The 22,113-nt window shown below is 39.0% G+C and overlaps 1 protein-coding gene across 6 annotated transcripts in view; it reads left to right on the top strand.

Annotated features, from left to right (window-relative positions):
• The window catches only part of LOC143207819 (agrin-like), a 580,688-nt gene that overhangs the window by 476,646 nt on the left and 81,929 nt on the right, over window positions 1-22,113 (top strand). For 5 of the 6 annotated variants that reach the window (XM_076421623.1, XM_076421620.1, XM_076421622.1 and 2 more), the window contains one exon: window positions 21,616-21,852. In XM_076421623.1, the coding sequence (XP_076277738.1) occupies window positions 21,616-21,852 (237 nt within the window). Of the gene's footprint in view, window positions 1-17,266; window positions 17,368-21,615; window positions 21,853-22,113 lie in introns of all 6 variants that reach the window. The other variant, XM_076421624.1, reaches the window with a different exon arrangement.

The raw sequence follows: 22,113 nt of genomic DNA, 5'->3' as shown, positions 1-22,113 counted from the left end.
CACATGAACCAATATGGGTTTGGAACACACAGAAGCACAATTTGTGCCCAGGATTGACGTTTTCAGAATTGGATTTCAACCAAAAAAGTTGCATTTCCGCGACGTTTAATATCCACCATGATCAGAAAACACGTTCCGCGATGAAAGCTCTTGAATAATTTCGGTTTTACGTCATTTCGAAAATTTGCTGCACGAATGCCACCGCACTGGTGCCATTTTCTAGAAGAAGTGTCGCGTTGGACTTGGCACAAGCGAGGACGAGTGGGAATGAATTTTGAAAACAATTAATTTGACCGGTTGTCGGGCGCATTTTCGCGTTACGTGTTATGGGAATTAAATTGTTGTTAATAATGAGAGGAAACGCGGCGCGTACAGAACGGTGCAAGCGGACGGTGTTCGTTATTCAAAACAGTTGACACGCGCGCGCGCGCGCGCGTCCAAGTTTAATATCAATAACGAAGTCAACTGCGACTGTTTCGAGCAATATCATTACGAGAAAAATTAAACGAAAATCGAATGGAGTTTTTCAGCGAGATGAAATCGAGCAACGAGACAACGCCGCGGCGTAAATAGCTTGAATAAGCTCGCGAAGTGACACCTGGCTAACAGACAGGATAAATGATGCCGACACGCAATCGCAAATAATTACTTCGTGCAATAATGCGCCCTTTTATACGTTGATGGTACCGTGGACAGGTCGTTTGTACAGCGATACCGCCGGGTACTGGCTTCGTTAATCCGGCGAAATATTGTTAACTAATTCGGATGATCTAAATACCGATTTGCTCGCGCTCTGTGTTTTATTAATTGCATTTTCGAGCGACTGCGACCGATCGCGTCTTTTTAGAACGAGATTGCTAATTCGTATTAGCCGATGCGGTAAGCAGATTATTCCGAATCACACTAAAATATGAATCGCGCTGACTTAATGCCGTTCGAGTTATTATCATTTTCCAACTGCGATTAGACTGTCCATATACAAATTTAAACGGGAAGGATTGAAATAGAAACGTGGCTGCACCGTTCATTAGCAGACTGCAGAATACAAATTCACTTATGTCAAAAGTAAATAGCTGTAACTTTCAGGAATAAAAGAATTTAAGAGCATTGATGCATTAACTTCCACCTGCTTAAATTATTAAGAAGTGAAAGACATTTTTATTTACAATAAATGTTCACTTTAGACGAATATTTTGGGAATAATTTTCCTTTGTGATCATCAATATCAATGTTAAAGCGGTAAAGTGATTCTAGAGACTCACACTAATTATACATTTTCTTTTTCTACAAGAAAATTGTTAAGAACCAAGAAGTTCTAAGTATATTGTTTTCACATTAAAAAATGCAGCACTCAAATGTCGCGAAAAGCGTTTTCTCTTTTTAGAATCACGGGGTATTATAAGATCGAGTTGGCGCATCCATTTTCCGGTTTCAATGTAACTGGAGGATCGGCCCGATTGTTTTCTTGTTAATGCCTAGCACCGTGGATCGTCGATCATTACACGCGGTTTCGCCACGGTGGTTGATGGGCAACCAGGATCTCGCCCCGTTCACGGGGCAGAAATTAATTTCTGAAATAAATGCAAAGCCCTCTCGAGCGAGAGAGCTTCCGTGCGCGGCTCCACTTATCCGCGTATTTGCGAGCCGATATCTCATCTACGGCGAAACAAACAGTCGCCCGGAGGGAAACCGTGTCTCGAGCGTGGACTTAAAAGCTATCGATTTATTCCGCGCGCGTCTTCATTTACCTTCGAGCGTTTTCCAGCCGCGCCGACTTCGTCGAAATATTTAACGGCGGGAGCCACGGCGTATAATTTGCCGCGTGAAAAGCGGGAAAACGAGCGACCCAGAGCCGCCAGCGTTTCCCCCATAGGCCGACGCGGCCGATCGATCCTCGTTGTTATGTCGTTACGCCTTCGACCGACTGACGAACCGAGCTCCAACATAGAATATCTCTGGTCTTTTCAACGCAGCGCCCGATATTATCGCGAAACATCGTTCCGCGGAATTTCTTCTACGCCGCCACAGTGGGCCGTGAACCGTGGAATTAATTCGAAAATTTTCACGACATGAACAGCTTAAAGCTAGGTCTTTTCGCAAGATAATAGGGGAGACTGGGGCTATAAGTTCCGATTTTGAAGAAACATATACAAATAATATAAATAGATATTTTTATCTTTAACGAATAATTTATTGTCAAATTTATTATATTTTAAAATTCCAACCTTTAAATGAAAATATTGAAATAAGTTTTTTATATTTGCTTGCCCGTTGTGGGGCAAGTTGTTACTAAAGAATGGCTGGTAATTAAAACAAGAATATTATATTAAATTATATAAACAAAAATATCCTATGTTTAACAGAACATCAAAACAATATAGTAACTCTGATATGATATGTTCAATAAATAATAGTCAAACTCAAGTCTCTTGAAGCAATGTCACTCAAGTGATAATGCCATGTTATGTTTTTAGGCGAATATTTTCTTGCCAATTGTAAATGGATTTTTATAGTACAGGAATGTATCTCTGTTTCTACTAAAGAAAACCTTTATATTTTTATCTTTTATTAAATTCGTCATTCACTATTTCACGATCACGTAAAATAATATTCGATATTCTTTACATTGGACTAAATCATGAATGTTTTAACTGTTTTTGTATTCACGAGTTGGGAGAAGACAATTTTAATCAATGAAGGAAGCAGAGTGGAATAGAATACAAGGTTCAATAACAGTTCATAAACTGAAAAAACCATAAACATATGTAGCTGACACAGTTTCTCTAGGATGTTTCAATACAGTTTTGATTCTTACGATGCTTCGTTGAAATTATCAGACTACTGGGACCTGAATCGCAGTAACAAAATGCTTCGATGTTGTATAAGTGGCTATAGTGTTTACGCCAGGGAATATATGTAGCTACTTCTGACGGTGTAACTAGGTAATAGGGTCTTTTGATTGTACAATATAGGAGTTTCCAATAGCACGGCCAGAAATGTGTGTTTTTATTATTGAGATAAAGTCGAGTAAATATTTGATGCTCGCTTCTATATGAACTCTCTTCCTTATCTCTGTGCACGAAGTCCATGACCAAAGTTATGCTTGTATACTATAAATACTTCTTTTTACAAATCGTGTAAGCTGCGAGATTCTTATAAGTCGTTAGGATGCTCAATTTACACTATTTTCGAATAAAACTGTAGATTGTATTAAATCGCCCCTAAAAATTTCTTTCCTTTTCGATGAATGTGTGTTAATTTTATCTGATTTGTTCTAATTCTGAGTTTTACATACCACGGCTTCCATATAACACGGTATGAATTAATCGCGTTATAGTGATACTACACCGCGATATAATATCCACACGTCTATAATCTAAGAAAAAGGAGGGTTGACTGTATACAGAGTCTCCCAAATATGTTGTCCTTCCTTGAACGGGGTGATTTCCTTAGATTGGAACTAACTTTTTCCTTTGCGAGAATGTTCTCCGTCCCTTCGTTGAGGAGTTATTAAAGGATAACACAGGCCAATCGGAGCGCAGCTACGATGGCTCGCGCTGAGCCTGGTCTTAGCGTTGGCCGAGCCGGAATCCGCCCACCGCGTCGTAGCCGTGCTCTGATTGGTCCGTGTTTTTCGTTAATAACTCCTTAACAAAGCGACGGAGAAGATTTTTGCAAAGGGAAAAGTTCACCCCTTCAATGTTGTACAACTTTTTGCGGGACAGTCTGTATAAACAATACTAATTATACTAGGTAATTCGTTTCCGGATCTGTGAGCAATTTCAAAGGACATATTAATTTGGCGTTCACTTTTCTGCTTCCCAGTACATTGCATGCTTATAAAACAAAAATAGCGAATGTCGCTGCACGGTTAATGGACATCCATGGGAACAGAGCGTGTCCGCGCGCGGGCCGAATTTATGGTCATGGTAATACAGATGTTTCGAAACAATCCGGTTTTTTCATTAGTCGTCGCAAACAAATTTCCCTGATCCACATGGTCGGCGAAAAATCCAGTGGAAACGGGACGGTCCCGGTTTTCCACGGGCATTCTTCAATTAGCGTGCGCGGCGCGCGTCCGAGAATAATTTCGTTCGTGCGTTAAAGCCCAAACAGATGAATTTAAAATCCACTTTTTCACTGATATTACCGGGCTCATTTGAATGGCGGCGTAACGCAACGACTCGCCGAATAATTTCATTCTGCTTTAACGGGTCTCAAATGATTCCAATTATTTTTCAATAGACTCCGTGATCTAACATAATTAGCGAATTAATGACACCGTCGCTGTTTCAACGAACCCAGCGATCCGGAAGTGTCGTACGAACAAGAAACATGATTTCTGGACCGTTTCTTCGAGTTTACATTCCTGTCTTCTTGTTCTTGTTTTAAGGGACGGATCAAACAATCGATTGTTTCATTGTACTGATATTTTCTTTCAATTTTTCTAATTCATAGAATTGTGTATGGAAGACCGTGATTGTTTCTTAGCATTCCACATTCTAAAAATATGTAACGAAATTCGCATTATTTATGGAATGAGTCAATACTAACGTTCGAAGTTGGAGTACTCGTTTCTAATTTTTTTATTAACTTATAAGATTATTTACGCGAGACATTTTGTAATGAATTTCTTTGTTCGAACATATATTCCAAAGCAATATAATTATAATTATAAGCTGGCCAGTTCTGTTGTTAACGTGCAAAATTAATAGAAAAAACAAAAAATTAGTGATTTACAGTTAAAAAGGTCGTTGATTAAAATTAGGTATAGAAGTTAACGGCCTCGTTCGAGGTATAACGTAGTCGAGAGGGCGGAACGATCTTCCTAAAAACAGCGCGATACGTCCGCGCCAATTAATCCATGATTCTCTATGACATTTCCCAGCCCCTCGTCGATCTATCGGGTCCAATTTCCCTTTATTAGGCACAAGTACGTCATGCGGATCCAACATTTTCACGGATCGATCGAAAAATCCCGGTCTCCATTCCGGAGTCATTACCGGATCAAATCACTAATCAATTCTCACCTCGCTCGACAGAAACAATGGACTTTGTTCCCTTTCAGTCTCCCCAGGCTGATCCTAACTGTGTTACAGGAAAGGAAGGGCTGGCAGGAGAACGGGGGATGAGGGTGGGGGTTTGGGGGTCGACCGGAGCCGGAGGAAGAGGTATTAAAAGCGCAATTATCGCGAGGCTTAATTACTAGACTCTTGTAACATCAGCGGCTTTTCTTCGTCCCCCTTTCTCCTCCTCGTTCTTTGACAAAAACCACTTTTTTTGTCCCTCCCCACTCCTCCATTCACGACATCGCTCGAATTTTCAAACCTGATAATTGCGAGCTGTGCTCGTTCAACTGGTAACACAAGCAATTGGATAGATTTTTCAGGCTTGTGATCCCGCGTCCTCCGATGACAAGCTTCGCTGTGTACACCGAGTTTCCTGTCGAGCTTGTTCCCGAGATTATTCGATTGACCGAATTGTTGCTGCTCGACCGTGTCGCTTCTGTAAGATCAGTTTAAAATAGAATTTCCCAGTGTAACTTGACAGATTTCGAAATTGCGGGGACGGAGGACGTCTCTGAACCGCAGGATAAATCTACGAGATTGTTCTTATGTCAATATCACGTAGAGAAATAATCTTTTATTACGCGTACTATCTGGAGAATTTTTATAAAAATGTTCCCATTCAAGATTTATATCGTCTTAAAGAAGTGAATGTGTGAGATAAATATGTACATATTTAACAGCCAAGTTTAAATAATTTAGCACTCCATGTAATTCATTAAAAATTAAATAGCGTTCTTTTAAACTAATTTTTACAAACGCTTGTTTCAGTATTGCAAGAGGTATTTCTAAACTAACGAACTTGGCCGTATTTTCTTTGATCTCACAACTTTTTACGGCCATAGGAACTTGGCTCCTGTTTACAGGATGTTTTTGTTGGGATTCTTCTTACGAGTATGTATCCGAATATTAATAAGACTCACTGTATCATATGCAGCAACCTAATAGTTCGGAAATGGGAGGGTCTAGTATCATTTTGGTCACAAAATCCACCGAACGAAGTACAACCCTGGATCGCGTTTTCCTCCGGAAGCGACGCAGACCAGGTTTCCGGAAGGGAACTGGGTCGCGGCTCATGATTCGTCGGCGCGCGATAGAACTCCGGACAGCCGATACAAATGTCATCCACCGGAAACCGATCTTTTTCATTTCGGTGGGGGTCGTCAACCGGTCGCGGCTGCTATTAATCAATCGTGCCCGATAGCGAGTCGTTAATCTCGCTGCGCAGAGACGTTCCGGGGGTCAGCCGTAAATTTGCGTGGCTCGATTCGCTGGGCCTAAACGGGAACCGAAGACGCCAGAAAACAAATTATTCCCTGCAAACGAGCTAGAACGCGGATCGGACACCGCTCAGATCGGCACAAACGAGATCGAAGGAGAGAATCCCACTATCGTGATTAACGAGGGAGTTTCGGTTGTCGGTCGGACGTATCCATGCCTGTAAGCGGATACGGGTTGTTCGAACAGCGAAAATTGAGCGCAGCGCGCACGCGCGCTCGCCTCCACCAGAGGCATCAGATTGAATTCGGGATTGGGCCGGTTGTGTGAAAGGATCGAAGGGATGACGGGTTCCGACGTGGTCTTGATAAGGCGCTGTGAAATTATGTGAACGCGTTCCCGGGCCGACTCCTATTTTCACGACTCCTATTGTGGCCGACGCGCGCTACGATAATGCGATTCCACTGCGAGAATTCGACGAACAACCAGCCGACTCAAGAATTCATTAACAAAAATCGTCGAGAATTCCTATTATCGTCTTTTCAAAAGTGTCCGAATATTACTGTGGTTCACTGTAGTCGGTGTATAAAGTATTCGTACACCTTCTGAAAACGAATAATTTTTTATTTTTGAATTTTTTAGACATGTCACAAGGATTATCTCACTGTCGAATATGTAAATAATTAAAAACAAAAAATAATAGGTACTGATAAAAAGTTCGTGCAATTTTTTTCCTATAAATAGACTAACAAGTTCAAATGATTAACTATATTCAATGAATTAATTTTTATTTTTTTAACATCTATGTTTCACAAAAGTTCAAATTCTTTAATCTTTTCGTGGAATAATTGCAGTCCACAAAGCAGTCCCGTTATAAGAAATAAAAAATGTCTTATGGATGACTCATTCTACTAGCAAAGAAAGTTTAAAATTTCCGGAATTATAGCAAAGCACTTTGGAAAATCAAACAGTAAAGATAAAATTTCTCTGGTTAACAAAACCTCGGGCAGCTCTGCAATAAAGTCACAGTATTGGTATTTCCAGATTAACGAATTTAACTTGTGAACCGCCTGGGTCGTCAATGGTACTTATTCAAATGCTTAAAACCTAAACGTAACCATACAACATGGCTGCCGCTACGGTGTTCTACCACTCACAGTAAGAATAATATTAGTAGAGCTATACGAAGTAGAGTCTACGTTCGCAGTGCGCATGGTTCAGGAGAAAAGATAAATGTGCGGTCTTCTCAGCCCCCGTTGTCGTACATGAACTGTAGAATGATTCTTCAGTCGAGGCAAATAGCTTATCATCACGGTAATTAATGTTTTTCTGTGATGTTATACTAACAACTTCAGTTTTTTTACTTTTTGTTTCCCATAATGAATGATCCAGACTTTTCTACAAGGTAAAATGGGACATGTCTGTAGTTATACGTTCCAGTTATTAAAGAAACGATGAAGTTAAGAATAAAAATTTTCTAAGTCGAGAGTGAGAAATTAGATATTTCTTCTTTTGATAATGTCAATATGTTGAAAATAATTTAACAACGTCCTTAATGCATACTTATGCATACTTAAAATTTTAAAATACGTGTGATGACGGACAAAAAGCGCGAGGCACGTTAAGCGTCGGGTTTGTGCAACGCTCGTGCACAAGTAAAGTAGCGATGTCTCTAGGAGATGCGCGAGCGTGAACAAGAATTGTCCCGCGCTAACATGTATGAAAAAAATAAGTACATATGTAGTTATTGGGTTGGCAAATAAGTTCGTTCGGTTTTTGTGATTTATTCCAATGTAAAAAACCGAACGAACTTATTTGCCAACCCAATATTTAATCTTTTAGTGAAGAAAAATGTTCTATTTTGTTTTCTACCTCTTGCATTACTAACAACAAAGAAATTCTCAGCAGATTGGTACAATATCTTATCAAATGTTAGGTCTCGGAGAGAGTATAATAATTACACTGCGGAACTTTGCAAAATAAAAATTGTTTGCGTCAACTACAACAAACAAGGGCCAAGTAATAATTTCTTTCATTCTTTAATAATGTTCATAAGCTGCAACTAATACATTGATGTTCTTAATTCTTTTTAATTTGTCCATTGTTTTAAATTGCACCTACCCATTTTTGTCATAAATGCATAAAATCCGCAGTCTAATAATAATTTTTAAACTAAAGAAAGAAGTACACGTGTGTATAAGGGTCCAGCCGACAGGTCAGATGTTAAAGGGAAGGATTAAAGAGTAAAAGGATATTGCGGGTGATCCGGTCTATGCCGAACTTGCCAACAACCCTCACATTAATTACCAACAGGGCACCATTAGTCGCAGTTAGCTTCCTAAAAAAGTGAACAGCCCGTACGCATCAGTCGCACGCGTAAACGTAGATTAATGGATGGCTCCGTTCCGAGGCGGTCAGGTTGTTAGATAAGGTGGGCCAAGTAGAGAAGGGTCGAATTCTTCTCCTCTAAACGATTGCTCGTCGTGATTCACTCGCAGAGTCCACTTCTCCATTTCCGTGTCGGATAATACTCGACCGGTTCTCAAACTTTGCCTAATGAGGCTCACTCGGCAAGGGCAGACTATGCGGTTCTCCCCTCGATCCCATTATTCCCCACTCTCAGGCCCTCACACCCATCACCTTCCTGACCGTTATCTGCCGATATGTTCTAACTCATAGTGGCCCACGTACACTTCAATAATACCTCGCTAATTGGCAACCATTAGACATAAGCTGGAAATTTCGGTATCGATCGACATCGCCTTAATCATTCGCCGATTCGCAAACGATGCATAACCGGGAACCGTGGCAGCTCTAGCAATTTACGACATTCACTTTTATTAACGATTGTTAGATATGGTTCGATTTTATTGTGAAGAACGTGAATCTGTTGTACCGCCTAGTAGGCTGTAAAACAATATACTATACAGTGACTCGGAAAAATATTCGGACGCTCTAAAAAAGACGATAACTTTTTTAATATTGTACTATACGATTTGAACTTTTTTGGGAAGCTAGAGCAATTTGTTTAATACAGGATGAGAAAAAGCTTTTTTCAAAAATAGCAACTGATCGGAATTGTAGAAAAAGTACTAAAAGTTGCATTTTACACCTACTTTATGTGGGCCTATATTGAAAATTTAACAAATACGTTTTATAGATCTGTGTCGATTAAACATATTCTGAAAATTTCGTCCAAATCGGTCGACATTGTAATGAGCTACAAACGTTTAAAGATAGTAAAAATTGCAGATTTTCCCGATTTTCGACCTGTATCTAAGAATACTTACGTCTTTCCATGGCTGCCGTCTTTATCCTGCACCAACCGATTTTGATTAAACTTTCGCAGTGCATATTATTGACACAGATCTACAAAACGTATTTGTTAAATTTTCAATGTAGGCCCACATATAGAAGTTGTAAAATGCAACTTTTAGTATTTATTCTACAATTCCGATCAGTTGCTGATACATTTTTGAAAAAATTTCTTTTCACATCCTGTAGTAAACTAATTGCTCTAGCTTACCAAAAAAGTTCAAATCGTGTAACACAATATTAAAAAAGTTATCGTCCTTTTTAGAATGTCCGAATATTTTTCCTAGTCACTGTATATCTTTGAGTTTCTTTTCATTTTTCTATATTATTATATACACCAGCTTCCAGACATCCAGTTCGGATGATATTCACAAATATGCACTAACCCTTATACATTTTACGAGGTAAGATCGTTAATGTCTTTCTGACTGCGTTGTTAAATGTATTTCTTTAAACTGCATAATTATAAATAGGGCACAATTTGTCGATTTAAAAAGTAAAACATAGTATGGTGAAGTATCAACCCAGCATCTTTTCTATTTCCGACGAGTGTGTAACATTAATGTCCTAAGAATGAGCTCAATTCATGATTTGATGAATGCGTCTAATCAAATTCATTCTATGCTTTCCTAATGATGTTTGTCAAATTGAATTTCTTATTAGCCAATTACAATTTTATTCTCGTATAGCTTCCACTGAGGGAATTGTCATTTAGTTTCTCTGTACAATGACACTAAACACGTTCTCATCGGTGAAAGCACTGTACTATCAAATTCCATTTTCCCAATTCTATGTGACTTTCCATTGCGAAAGATCGCATTAATATTCGAAAAAAGTGCCTGTCCTCTGAGCATTTAATACGGAATGAATAACGGTATATTTACGCAGATTCGTAACTTAGCGAACTAATTTAAAAAAGGCTTGAATAGAACAGAAATTCCGTTTTCCTACCAAAGAACTTTTATTCGGGCGAAATGCTTATTAACAGACTGCGGATCTTTATGCAAATTCCTATTTTCATAGATTATTCTGTAACGACCGGTATGCGAAAAAAAATTTATCGTGCCACGGCAAAGGGGATTATTAACGTAAAAATAAAATACGAAGCACAATGGTACATTGTTCACGCTTTTGATTCATTACGTCTAACACGTTCGCTTACGCCATAAATACGGAAATTTATTACCACACCTAAACCTTTATTAGCACTTTTATTCTTCTGTATTTGAAAATTTTTATTCATGCTGTACGTAGATAGTTTTTCTTTACCAACAGCAATTATTATACTGAGAATCGTCGTGCATTTTACGTCGTTAACGCCGTGCATAGAATCTACGCACTCTCTAAAGTCTGTAAGTCCAGTAGTAAAGATCCTGCAATTATTATTTATAAAATACAAAAATCTTCGAGAAATGATGAAAGGTTCATGCAATAAAGATGTGAATTGGTGCAAAAAAATTGAATGAAAATATACAATTTGCTTAACCCATTTGTCATAAGAATTTACTTCCATTATTGTATTTGCCAAATAAACCATCTGGCTTAAAGCATTAATAAATAAATTATAATACGATTTTGATTTCTTATTTGTCTATGAAAATGTGAATTCTTGAGGCATCGCTTGCCCGTGGAATCAAGTAAATGAAAAATACAGTATGGATAATATATAACACAGTGGAAAGTGTCTGTGCTGGCAAATGTGTGGACGAACACATTAATATTCACCTAATCTAAAGGGAGAAATGTTTGCAGCAGGTTTCGCCTCAATTATGAGAACGGTTCGGTATATACCGTCGAAATCTGCAAGCATTAACCGGATAAATTATTTGCGCGTCCCGGTAATAAACGTATCGCGGGTGGAACGGGGCACAAAACGGGGCGCGAGATGCCATCGACAGTTGACAGACGTTTCGACGAGCATTAACGAAGAACCGGCCGTCAGTATAGGAGTAATGCGGTGCTCGCCTATAATAAATTATCCGTGAGCGGTAAGCGGTGGACTGCGACGGTCAGGTGCACCGGCAAAAACTAGCAAAATGGATTATTAATTACGATATCACGTCGACGCGCCCCCTCCGCTGAAGGGATGAAACGAAAGGGCTGCGTTTCGGCGAGGGTGGAACTTTCATGGGCTTTTTCTCCGCTAGAGAACCTGGTCAGATTAAATTAGACAGACTCGTTTGATAGGGATGTTGCGGTGGGTTCGATCTTTAATTATTCTGGTTTGTCATTTCCAAAACTTCGATCTTTTTAAATTTTCTTTCAGTAGAAGTAACTTCAAAATGTCGCGATTTTGTAAAACACCAAGATTTGTCATTTCTTTTGGTTTCATTCCTGATTAAAGGTATATATTTTATTTCTTTTCCGAATTATTTTTACGTGTAGAATCACCCTATATAGATACAGTCTTGGTATTTTTATAAGGTAGCGTAAAACAGCCGCGTTTAGTGTTAACCCTTTGCAGTCGGAGCTATTTTAACTTGAAAATTACACATTTTCTCTGACCTAGAATAATTCCATTGTATATGATTTTTTCATTTTATGGATATGAAATTGATCTAATACCTCATACAACACTTAACTGTGTAGTAATTGATTAGATACCAACATATTTAATAATGTAAACAATATTGTGAATGATGGTATAACAATTTTTAGTGTTGACTCTCAAATTACACTGAACAAATTCCTCGGCTACAAAGAATTGGTACAAACAACTACATTGCAGTAGAATCAGAAAATAGGACATGAAAGATGCAAACAAAGGATGGGCAGAACGACTTCAAAGTTAAGTACATGGTGTCGTAAAGAATTAGCAGGGTTTGTTTTCCTTTTATTTTTTTTTTATCGATAATAACCGAAAATATTACGTCGCACTTAATCCTGTTAGGATTTTTTCGCGACGGGACCTACAGTTTTTATAAGGTGGGTTCCGAACCACCTTGGGCACCACAGTTCTCCTTTTATCGAAGCAATATATTCTTTCTCGTCCGAATCGACCGTTCAATCGCTTGTAAATTTCGAGTTTTGTTAAATCTACGGAACGAATATTTAACTGGTGATCTCGTTCAGAGTCGTTCCATTGTTCCTGTAACGAGTTGGTCCAGAGTCGATCCTCTTAGCGATACTTTTCGACGTTTGATTCGATCATTCAATTTTCTGCGAGCATGGAACACGCAACGTTTGCGCAAGATCGGCCCGCGAGCTCGATTAAGCTGGCTTTTCGATTCCATTCCGCGTGCGACTAACTGATATCCGCTGTTATTTCGTCCGTCGAATAAAGACGGGGTATCACAGGAAATGTTAATCCCTTCCGATAGGTAAATGAACGAACGGGTTGAATCAAACATTTGCAATCAGAACACGGGACCGCCTTAGCAGTCATTCCCTTTCAGCCAATTTGTCAATTTTAAGTTATTATTATTATAGGACAAGTCGTTCATTCAAAACTAAAATTGCCAATTTCTTTTATTGTGTATAACCAACTTAGAAATGTAAAATAATTTGTTGTTATCTCGATACTGGGATAATTGTTATGTAGATTAGTTATGAAGTACGCCGAAATTTATATATTTGTTATTGTACTATGTTTAGAGCAATATATTTTCAATTTAGTTCATTATGTTCATTATCTCTCTCTTCACCACAAAATTTATATATTTATTATTATACTTGCTTTAGAACTATATTTTGTGTTTTGTCACTTTTCCTATGAATGAGAACGAAGTGTTCTAAAATTTGCAAGTTCGTACAATTAGTTGTACGATACATTGTATCGTCTGTAGGTCGTTTTATTGTCGGTGTTCGTGGAAAAAAAGAATTTCGTATGAATGGATACGCTCCGGATATTTTCTTTTTGTTTTCATGATCGATTATAAGCCGGAAAATAGGTTTCGTTATACACGTTTCTGGCATTTCAGGCCAGATAATTATGGTACGGTTCACCTCCGTTCACCGCTCTCGACCTACATATTTTCCATTTACAGTAAATTATTCCACAACGGTGTTTTGGAATGCCGGTGCCGGTGCCGGTAACTGAATTTCAAGATTCAAAGGGTTCGCATAATTACGTGAAAATTAGCGAACCGTCTTCATTTATATTTACCCTCGGTAGAGACTGCCAGAATTTTGAATTTTCAGGTTAATGGAACGCTCCCCACTCGATCTTAGTAAAATTAGTTCACAGCAGAAGCATTTCATTCAAATACCGAAGGGTATAAAAATAAAAACTTTTCGTCTGAGATCGTACCGAGAGAATAAAGGAAATAATGTGAAAGGCGTTTAAAAAATGCTGTAAACGTTATTTCAGTAGAATTATCGGTAAATATTTACAAAAGGTGACCCAGCTCCGATCGCGTTTTTCATCAGACCACCCCTCCCTTTTTTTTTTTAAATTTTCGTGGCGGTGGGGAAATGCTTTTACGCACACTCTCTCAACCGGACAGAGAGGGTAGTGTGGGACTCGGCTCCCCCTAAGCTGACATTTGGGGAAAACGGGACTAACTCCCTGCCCCTACCCACTAAAACCCCACCACCAAAGGAACTTCAAACCCTATCAACGCCTTACTCCCGGCAATAATAGATATAGGGGCCTACTATACGCATTTCTACCTGTATCTATTCCGACTCGTCGTACCAGGTCAATTCTGTCATAGACTTATCCAATTCCGAAACAATAGACTACCCCTCCCTAAACGCTTCAGAAAAATCTTGCATAAAATCAGTGTTGTTCGAACCGCGGTAGAGAGAACATCTCTGAAGACTAATATATGTTTTTAATAGTCAGCAGACTAATCACTAGACTTCGGATTTTTGTGAAAACTAAAAGAAAGTGAAAGTGTCTCCCAGTAGCCGAGTGATACGCATTTATGGCTGAACAAGTGAGTTCTAATTAAATCAATTTCTACTCCTTCTCTTGTTATGGTAAATATTAAACACATCAGACTCCCCACATATATTAGAATATTGTATATTAATGAAAAAATTCATCGTTAAATACGGGCGAGTAATTCCGTCACACCTATGTGGGCGATACAGCGGTGAACGTGTTTAAAAATAATATTATAGTTTGCACATCCGTGCAAAATTTGGGATATAGGATATTTCCGCCGAGGTAGCAACACCGTGGCGATTTTAGCCCGCCGTTTGCCGAAACAAAGGCAAGAAGGAAGCGGCGGTGACCAAGCGAAACGTTTTCAATATCCTCAGAACGAGCCAGGAGTTTCCATCCGGTTCCGGAAACGCATTCTCCGTGGAATTCCGGCGGCGGCAGTTACCGAATCAGCCGGAACATCCGGTCGGTGTGCGAGGTTCCGTCATGCCGATTCATTAGGTCCGGTCGCGTTACATTAGGAAAATTCGTTCCATTAGGAAAATTACGCGTTCGGAAAGGGTGGGGGGCGAGGACAAATCGACTGGCGTCGCCCGACGCGGGATAACCGACCGCTAATTGCGTTTGTCATGCCGATAATTAATAATGCATCGATCGGGATGGCGCGACAACGAGTGGCTGGCGAATTAAATGCGTTAACGATGATAATCGGGTTGCGGTGAATGCCAAATCGAAAATACACCGGCAGACCGGAGTTATTGAATGCAAACCAGGCTGCGATCCATCATCCGGCTGAACTGCTGTTGGCTTTCGACGTCGTCGCGTCGATGCTAACGTTTACCTGTACTACTGTCGATGGCTCCTCGAAGAGAGACCGGAGCAAACTGCTGCATAGATACCCTCAAGATGAATCTCCTTCCATAATCGTGATTTATCGCTTATTAGAGAACATACCGAAGTGGTATTCAACCTTATCATTAACTCCTTGCCTTACAATTTAATTCCAAAGTTTCCGATTAACATTTTTTTATCAGTTTAAAGTTTAGTGATTTTTCTGAAGCGGCGATTACGAAACTGTGGGTTTTTATGAAAAATTAAAATTGTCCGTATCAATTGCAAAATGCAGAAGCCAAATATAAGGCCCTTTCTTTCTTTAATCATTTCGATAAGATGATAATAACAAAATTATTCTTATAAGAACTATTTGCTCTCTGGCATTATAAAATTGGTGTTGTAACTGAAGGATATTACTTTGGTGTGTTCTCTTATCAATTTCGTAAGGATTAATATTAACAGAAATATTTTATAGAATTATCAAAATGTACGGTACTCGTACAAGTAAATTATGTGGAATAGATAACCACACGAGGATTTAGAATGCTTAATGTGGCGATCGCAAGAATGATTGGTTCAGTGACTGAGTTAATGCTTGCTGTCCGAAAGTTAACGAGTGAACGGAACGTCTGCTTAAGCACATTGAGTTTTATGTTCTGTATATTTCATTTTTGAAACGCCTGAATTTTATTGTCTCGAATAGTTGAGCAATCTTGCTACATTTTTGGTTTAATTAATTCATTGCGTTCATTTCGGTATTGAAATTCTACATTATCAACGTTCTGTATTATGTTCCATATTATTAATCATTTGCACCTCGTAAACTCAATAGTTTATTAATTTATTAGTATTTTCTGTTATTGTTTGTGTACGAGTTGAATCATTTTTGATGAATGGTATGACATTTTGTGAGGATTTAGTATAATGGAAGGGACACTGGATATATCAAACGCGTAATATACACGTTCAAATACCCGTTTCCAAAAATTATTCTATTTTGTAATTTTCTCAATTATTGTGGTTCTACTTTATATATTTTCAGATAATCTCTGCCTCGCTCAATGATATATTTAACCTTAACTGTGAGTATAGAGGTGAAGTCACGCCCAGACTAAGGTACACGTACCAACATAAAAAGTTGCGAGATGGAAAATTTCCAAAATTCTCTTACGAATACTATCGGTGACATATTTCACAAAAAAAATTAAATTTATTATTTTTACAGTCGAAATTTCTTTTTTGCATTTTGTACTGAGAACATGCAGGGGTGTGATTGCACCCCACTACAGGGTTAACATTAGAATATATGTACGCAGAGTGAAGGTTAATTATTTGATTCTATGGAAAAAATTTCGTATACCCTAAAAGTCGACAAATTTATATTACCTGCTATTTAACATTCTTTACTCTGTAACTTGACCCAAAATTAACATTGCAAAATGAACGAACTACATATTGCCAGTTTGTATAGATCAAGCTACAGAAAGTAACGTTTGCAACATTAAAAATAAATGTGATTCATGCAGAACTGAATTTTCCAAAATAATGTCCACTGAAAAAATCCATCTTGATTTATTTGAGAAAGATGTTTTGCCAATTACATTTCAAAGAGATCGAGAATTGGTTGCTTCGATCAATCAGTCTTCCGCACAAAGTGCTTCCCAGCGAGATCGGATCGCGGACGAGTGGCGGGTATTGTTTCGCAAAAATGAAGCCGAGTCGGAAAAGCATAGGGGCAGAGGTAGAGTGCCGGCATTGCATTCCGAGCAATTCGCGGAAAAGAGGGCTTATAACTTCCAGAGACGATGTCAATAAGGTTTCCCTCGGTTTCATTCGTCCGAGACGGTGAAAGCAATCGGAGCCACGTGTCCGCGCGCGTGTATTCCATTGTCCCTACCGTTGAAAGGCGAGAAGAAGGAGCTTGATGAAATGCAGCGAGTAATTGCACGAAGGCTGCGACGGGGCCAGAGGTTGGATGAATGCTGGTTGGTTTGATTTGCAGAAGGGTGCGCCGGAAGAAGCCGCGAACAATGATAGGGAAAGCTCTTCTGATACTGTGCGCCTGCTCGACGATATCCCAGTGCTGCTACGTTTTCCCAAAAGGTACTTGAGCGCGAATAACGAGGAGTACGACGACGACGATGACGACGTTTCAGCCTCTTCATATTCAATTCTCGGTCAACGAGACTTGATTTGTATCCGTGGGAACACGTAACGAACGTTCCCGGAACGAAAAACGAAAGAAAATGCGAAGCTCCAGCTTGAGGACCCGCGGACGCGTGATATTTCAAAATATTACAAAATTCATTTTCAGATCAATCTACCGCGCTGCGATTTGACCGCGAAATAAGAAACATGATAATGAAACTGAGCTGTCCTTGCGGAAATCTGCACTTCTGTTTCCTTTGTCGCGGGAGAAGCTGTGTCTTGTCTAGAATTGCGCTGTCTCAAAGTAATTTTATTTGTAACTCGTAGCAGCTATAACGTGGTTATCAGCAACCACTTTTACACGTTATATTTGTTCCGTTGATTATTACTTCTTTGTTGCAGTTTATTCTCATTTCCGAAAAATCATTCTCCAATTTCTTCGTTCAATAACTTTACTAACAAGAGGTCACAGTGGCGGGGTCGTGGATTTTGACTAAACTTTTCCGGTGAATCTAGAGCAGAGATGGGCATTAATCGATTACAATTTTAATCATGATTGATTGATTAATGTGTACGATTAAAAAAAGAAGTCATTGAAAAATCGACGATTGATTCAATCGATTGATGAAGTTAATCGTCAATCGTTGATTAAAAAAAGAAATCATAAAAAAAAAACATAAAAGCACGTAAACAGAGTTTGTATTATATATACATAGGCCAAATGACAATACACCTAAATTCAGTTTACATTTTTTTCAGTATACATACAGTTTTTATTCTGTATTTCATTTCGAAAGTTTAGCAGTTAATCATTAATCAATTATCCGATTGACGTTTAATAATCGTTAACCGCAATTAACGACTAAACCAGGAGATTAATTGTTAATTGCGATTAACGATTGAAGTAGAGTCGTCAATCGTTGATTTTCTGCCCAACTGTGACTAAAGGCTATCCTTTGGATCATTAAAAGCCTTCAGTGTTGACTAATTATTATAAATTCTAAAGACTAAATGTGTTCAATAAATGTATAAATTATAATAAAGACGTCATAAGGCAATTAAAAAAAGAACGATCAATTTGGACACACAATTATTTCTTGATTGATATTATTTATGATAAAGTCACATTGCATTCAGTAGTAATTTCTTATGTAATCAGAAAGAAGATGCGACCTATTGGAAAAATAGAAAGAATATTGAATATCAAAGTTCTTGTTGGTACAAATATGTGCTCCAGAGTTCGAAGTCGGTTTTTGTGATTCGGCAACTTTACTTTATTTTTTGTGAGTAGTAATCGAACCTCATGAAAAATTCATTATTTTACTGGATTTGACACAATTTCGTGAACACAAATTCACCTCGATCCCATTACTAGGCAATACGTAGAAGTTACCATTAATGTCTCGGTCGGTTTATTGCTAACAAGATAAAAAAATTAAAGAAAAATTCCGAAAGCTCATCGAGAATGTCACGGGACCATCCGAGATTCCTCGGGAACGGTGAAATGAAGAAGGGATGATCCACGAGAGATACGCACAAAAAGTGTAGCTCGCCGAGGGGTTAAAAAGCTGCGCGGCGTAGTTGGAAATGTTAAACGGTGCTCGTCAAGTTTTCCGACAACAATTAACGTCACCCATAGAATTAAACGTCGCGGTGCATGCGGTTGACAATCGGGTCGCCGCCCGGCCAACAAAGGAAACGCGAAGCAACGAATAATCAAGGCTCGACACCCCGGGGACATCGCGATTCCGCGTTTTGTCCTGCAAAGGACGAGGAACGAGGGAAGAACGGTTTTTGCCCCGCGCTGGAAAACCGATCCCGGTTGGAAGGATCAAAAGTCGAGGTCCCTGGTCCGGTTTAATCAATAACGTTTTCCCTTTTTATCCGTTCTCTGCCTTCTTTATTTTTTCTCTCCACCACCGAGGTCGTATCGGCATCAAACGTAATTACAAACCGTAAACACGGGACGCGCCGTAAAGCGGCGTGAAATTAAATCCGCGCGATTCACGATGAATAAAGTATCGTCTACTGGGGATTCAGCCGGCGCGATAAAATACAGTCGGCGAGGAGCCCGTGACCGCGCTCTAGCCACTGCCACCGCCGCCATCTCTCCTTTCTTCCACGGTATTTAAACGGATAAAAACCTCCCGCGAATATTCAACGGAGCCTGCTAAGCCGGTGAAAATTTTTAATGGAACCGCCGTGGAGGAATATAGAACGGTAAACCCAATTAAAACGATCTACCCCCGCTGTTCCTCTGGATACGATACTCTGCTCTTCCTCCCTCTCACTATCACGCTCTCTCTTTCCGAGCTGAGAGAACGGCTTGTAAACGCAAAATCAAGCAGACGCGGTCACAAACCACACCAATTAGGTAATGAAGAATAATATTTAATATAATCGAGTGATTCGGGTGTTGTGCGTCAAACAATTAGTTTTGAATATTCTTACACGTGAGTAAGACGTGCATTGTATACTGTATAGACAGTGGAAGAGTTAAATAATATCATTATGTATCGCCTTTGATTTATAAGGAGAGGTCTCAGTAGTGGGGTCGTTGATTTTGATTAAACTTTTTCTGATGAATCTAGATAAAAAATAACTAATCCCGTCTTGATAAATAATGAGGATTGTCAAAAACAGTCAGACATGGGCTAGCTTATTGTTGCTCTAGATCAGAGTTGGGCAAAAATTTAATCAACGATTGACGACTAAATTTCTACTTCAATCGTTAATCGCAATTAACAATTAATCTCCTAGTTTAGTCGTTAATTGTGGTTAACGATGAAATACTTATAAATCGTTAATTGGGGTTAACGATTAAATATTTATAAATTGTTAATTGCGATTAACAATTACATTCCTTTCAATTGTAATCATCAATCGGATAATTGATTAATGATTAACTGCTGAAACTTCGAAATGAAATACGGAATCGAAATTGTATGAATACTGAAAAAAATGTGAACAGAATTTTTGTTGAGATATATTTCTGTCAATTCTCCACATCTCCGCTTTCTGTCTCTATCTCCCTCCTTATTACAATTTATGGATAGACCGTATGACGATTAACTTCATCAATCGATTGAATCAATCGCCGATTTTTCAATGATTCGTTTTTAATCGTACACATTAATCAATCAATCTTGGTTAAAATTTTAATCGATTAATGTCCAACTCTGCCTGTAGTCTAGAGGATGAAAAATAACAGGAAAATCGATTTTTACGACCCATCAAATGGAAGGTCTTATTTGTGTCAGCAGATAAAAATAAACGAGTGTCAATCATAATATATTTGTAGAGTCCGCCTTCTGACAGAGGTACGTCAGAGTCGACGTTCATTATTTTGATACGTATGTTCCCTTCTGAGTAGAATAGTAGATTAGGGACTATTGCGAGACACACCAATAAACCGTGAATGATGTCAAGTCTGACAAGCGGCGTAGAGACGTTCACTGGTCAAGCAAGTGGAACAGGGACGTCACTAATCAGCCAAGTGAATTACGGTCGGTTGCAATACAAAGAGGTGAAGTAGAGGAATACTCGCTGTTTAGACAAGTAGAACAAAGGGCTCCCCTGGTGGCGTAAGTGGAATAGGGACAGCAATGGTCAGACAACTGGAATAGGGACGGTCCCTGATCACACGAGTAGAATTGTCTATGTAAAATTCCTGGACTTCGCCCATTACACGTTCATTATATCATATTAACAAAATATTATCTTACAAATATTATTTATTTAAATAAAACTAAATTATTGAAGTGTATATGCTTACAGCAGTTAAAACTATTCGATTTTCTATTAAAATTTTATAATCGCCCTAATATAATTATATTGTAATAATTTTATAAATGTTATATATAAATTCAAATTGACATCCGAGTGTTTCTATACATTTTCCAATAACTTGTCTATATATATAAATTTAGCTAAGAAAACAAACTTTATAAATACATAACTTCAGTTAGACAACATTCTCTGTCCAGAACAGCTCGCTGTGCAAAAAAATTGTCGACTGTCACATAGCATACGAGAACACAGGTGTAACTGACCTGTGGATCGACAAGCAGAAAATTCGTTGTAACATCGAAAGTAACGGTTTCTGAAAGTTGCAAGGTTTCTTTTTGTTTTTATTCTAAATTACAGGGCCCGTTATTTCGACAAGCATTAATTCCGTCGACGCGATCGTTTTTCTTGTTATAGAGATCAAAGACCCGTGCGCGAAGCTGAACTGCACCCTCGGTTCGCAATGTGTACGAAGTAGGGACGGAACCGAGGCCTCCTGCGAATGCTTGGAATCCTGCCCGAATTTAGGGGATCACGAGGGATCGGGTCCTGTCTGCGGCACAGATGGGATCGACTATCCGTCTCTCTGCGAGCTAAACAGAGTGGCCTGCGCGAAGGGTGCTAATATCACTGTGGCATTCCAGGGCAAATGCGGTGAGTATTTTTCACAAGACTTCAACCCCCGAACGTGTTGACACATTGACGCCGTTATTCCCGGTGTCACTAAGCCGACGGACGATCGCTTCTTTCGCGAAGTTATCAAACTGGACGCAGACGGTGAAAATATCAAATACAGTAGGACGTCAATTATTCGTACTTCATTTTTGGTTAGCCCCTTGTCGCACCTTTTCTTTTACAGTTACAGTGATTAGAACGTTTTTATGCACCACAATGTCGTAGATGGGAAACAAAAAT

The sequence above is a fragment of the Lasioglossum baleicum genome, chromosome 4, assembly GCF_051020765.1.
Source record: "Lasioglossum baleicum chromosome 4, iyLasBale1, whole genome shotgun sequence".
Lineage (NCBI taxonomy): Eukaryota > Metazoa > Arthropoda > Insecta > Hymenoptera > Halictidae > Lasioglossum > Lasioglossum baleicum.
Note: the sequence above shows the minus strand (reverse complement) of the source record. Positions and strands in the feature narration are given on the sequence as shown.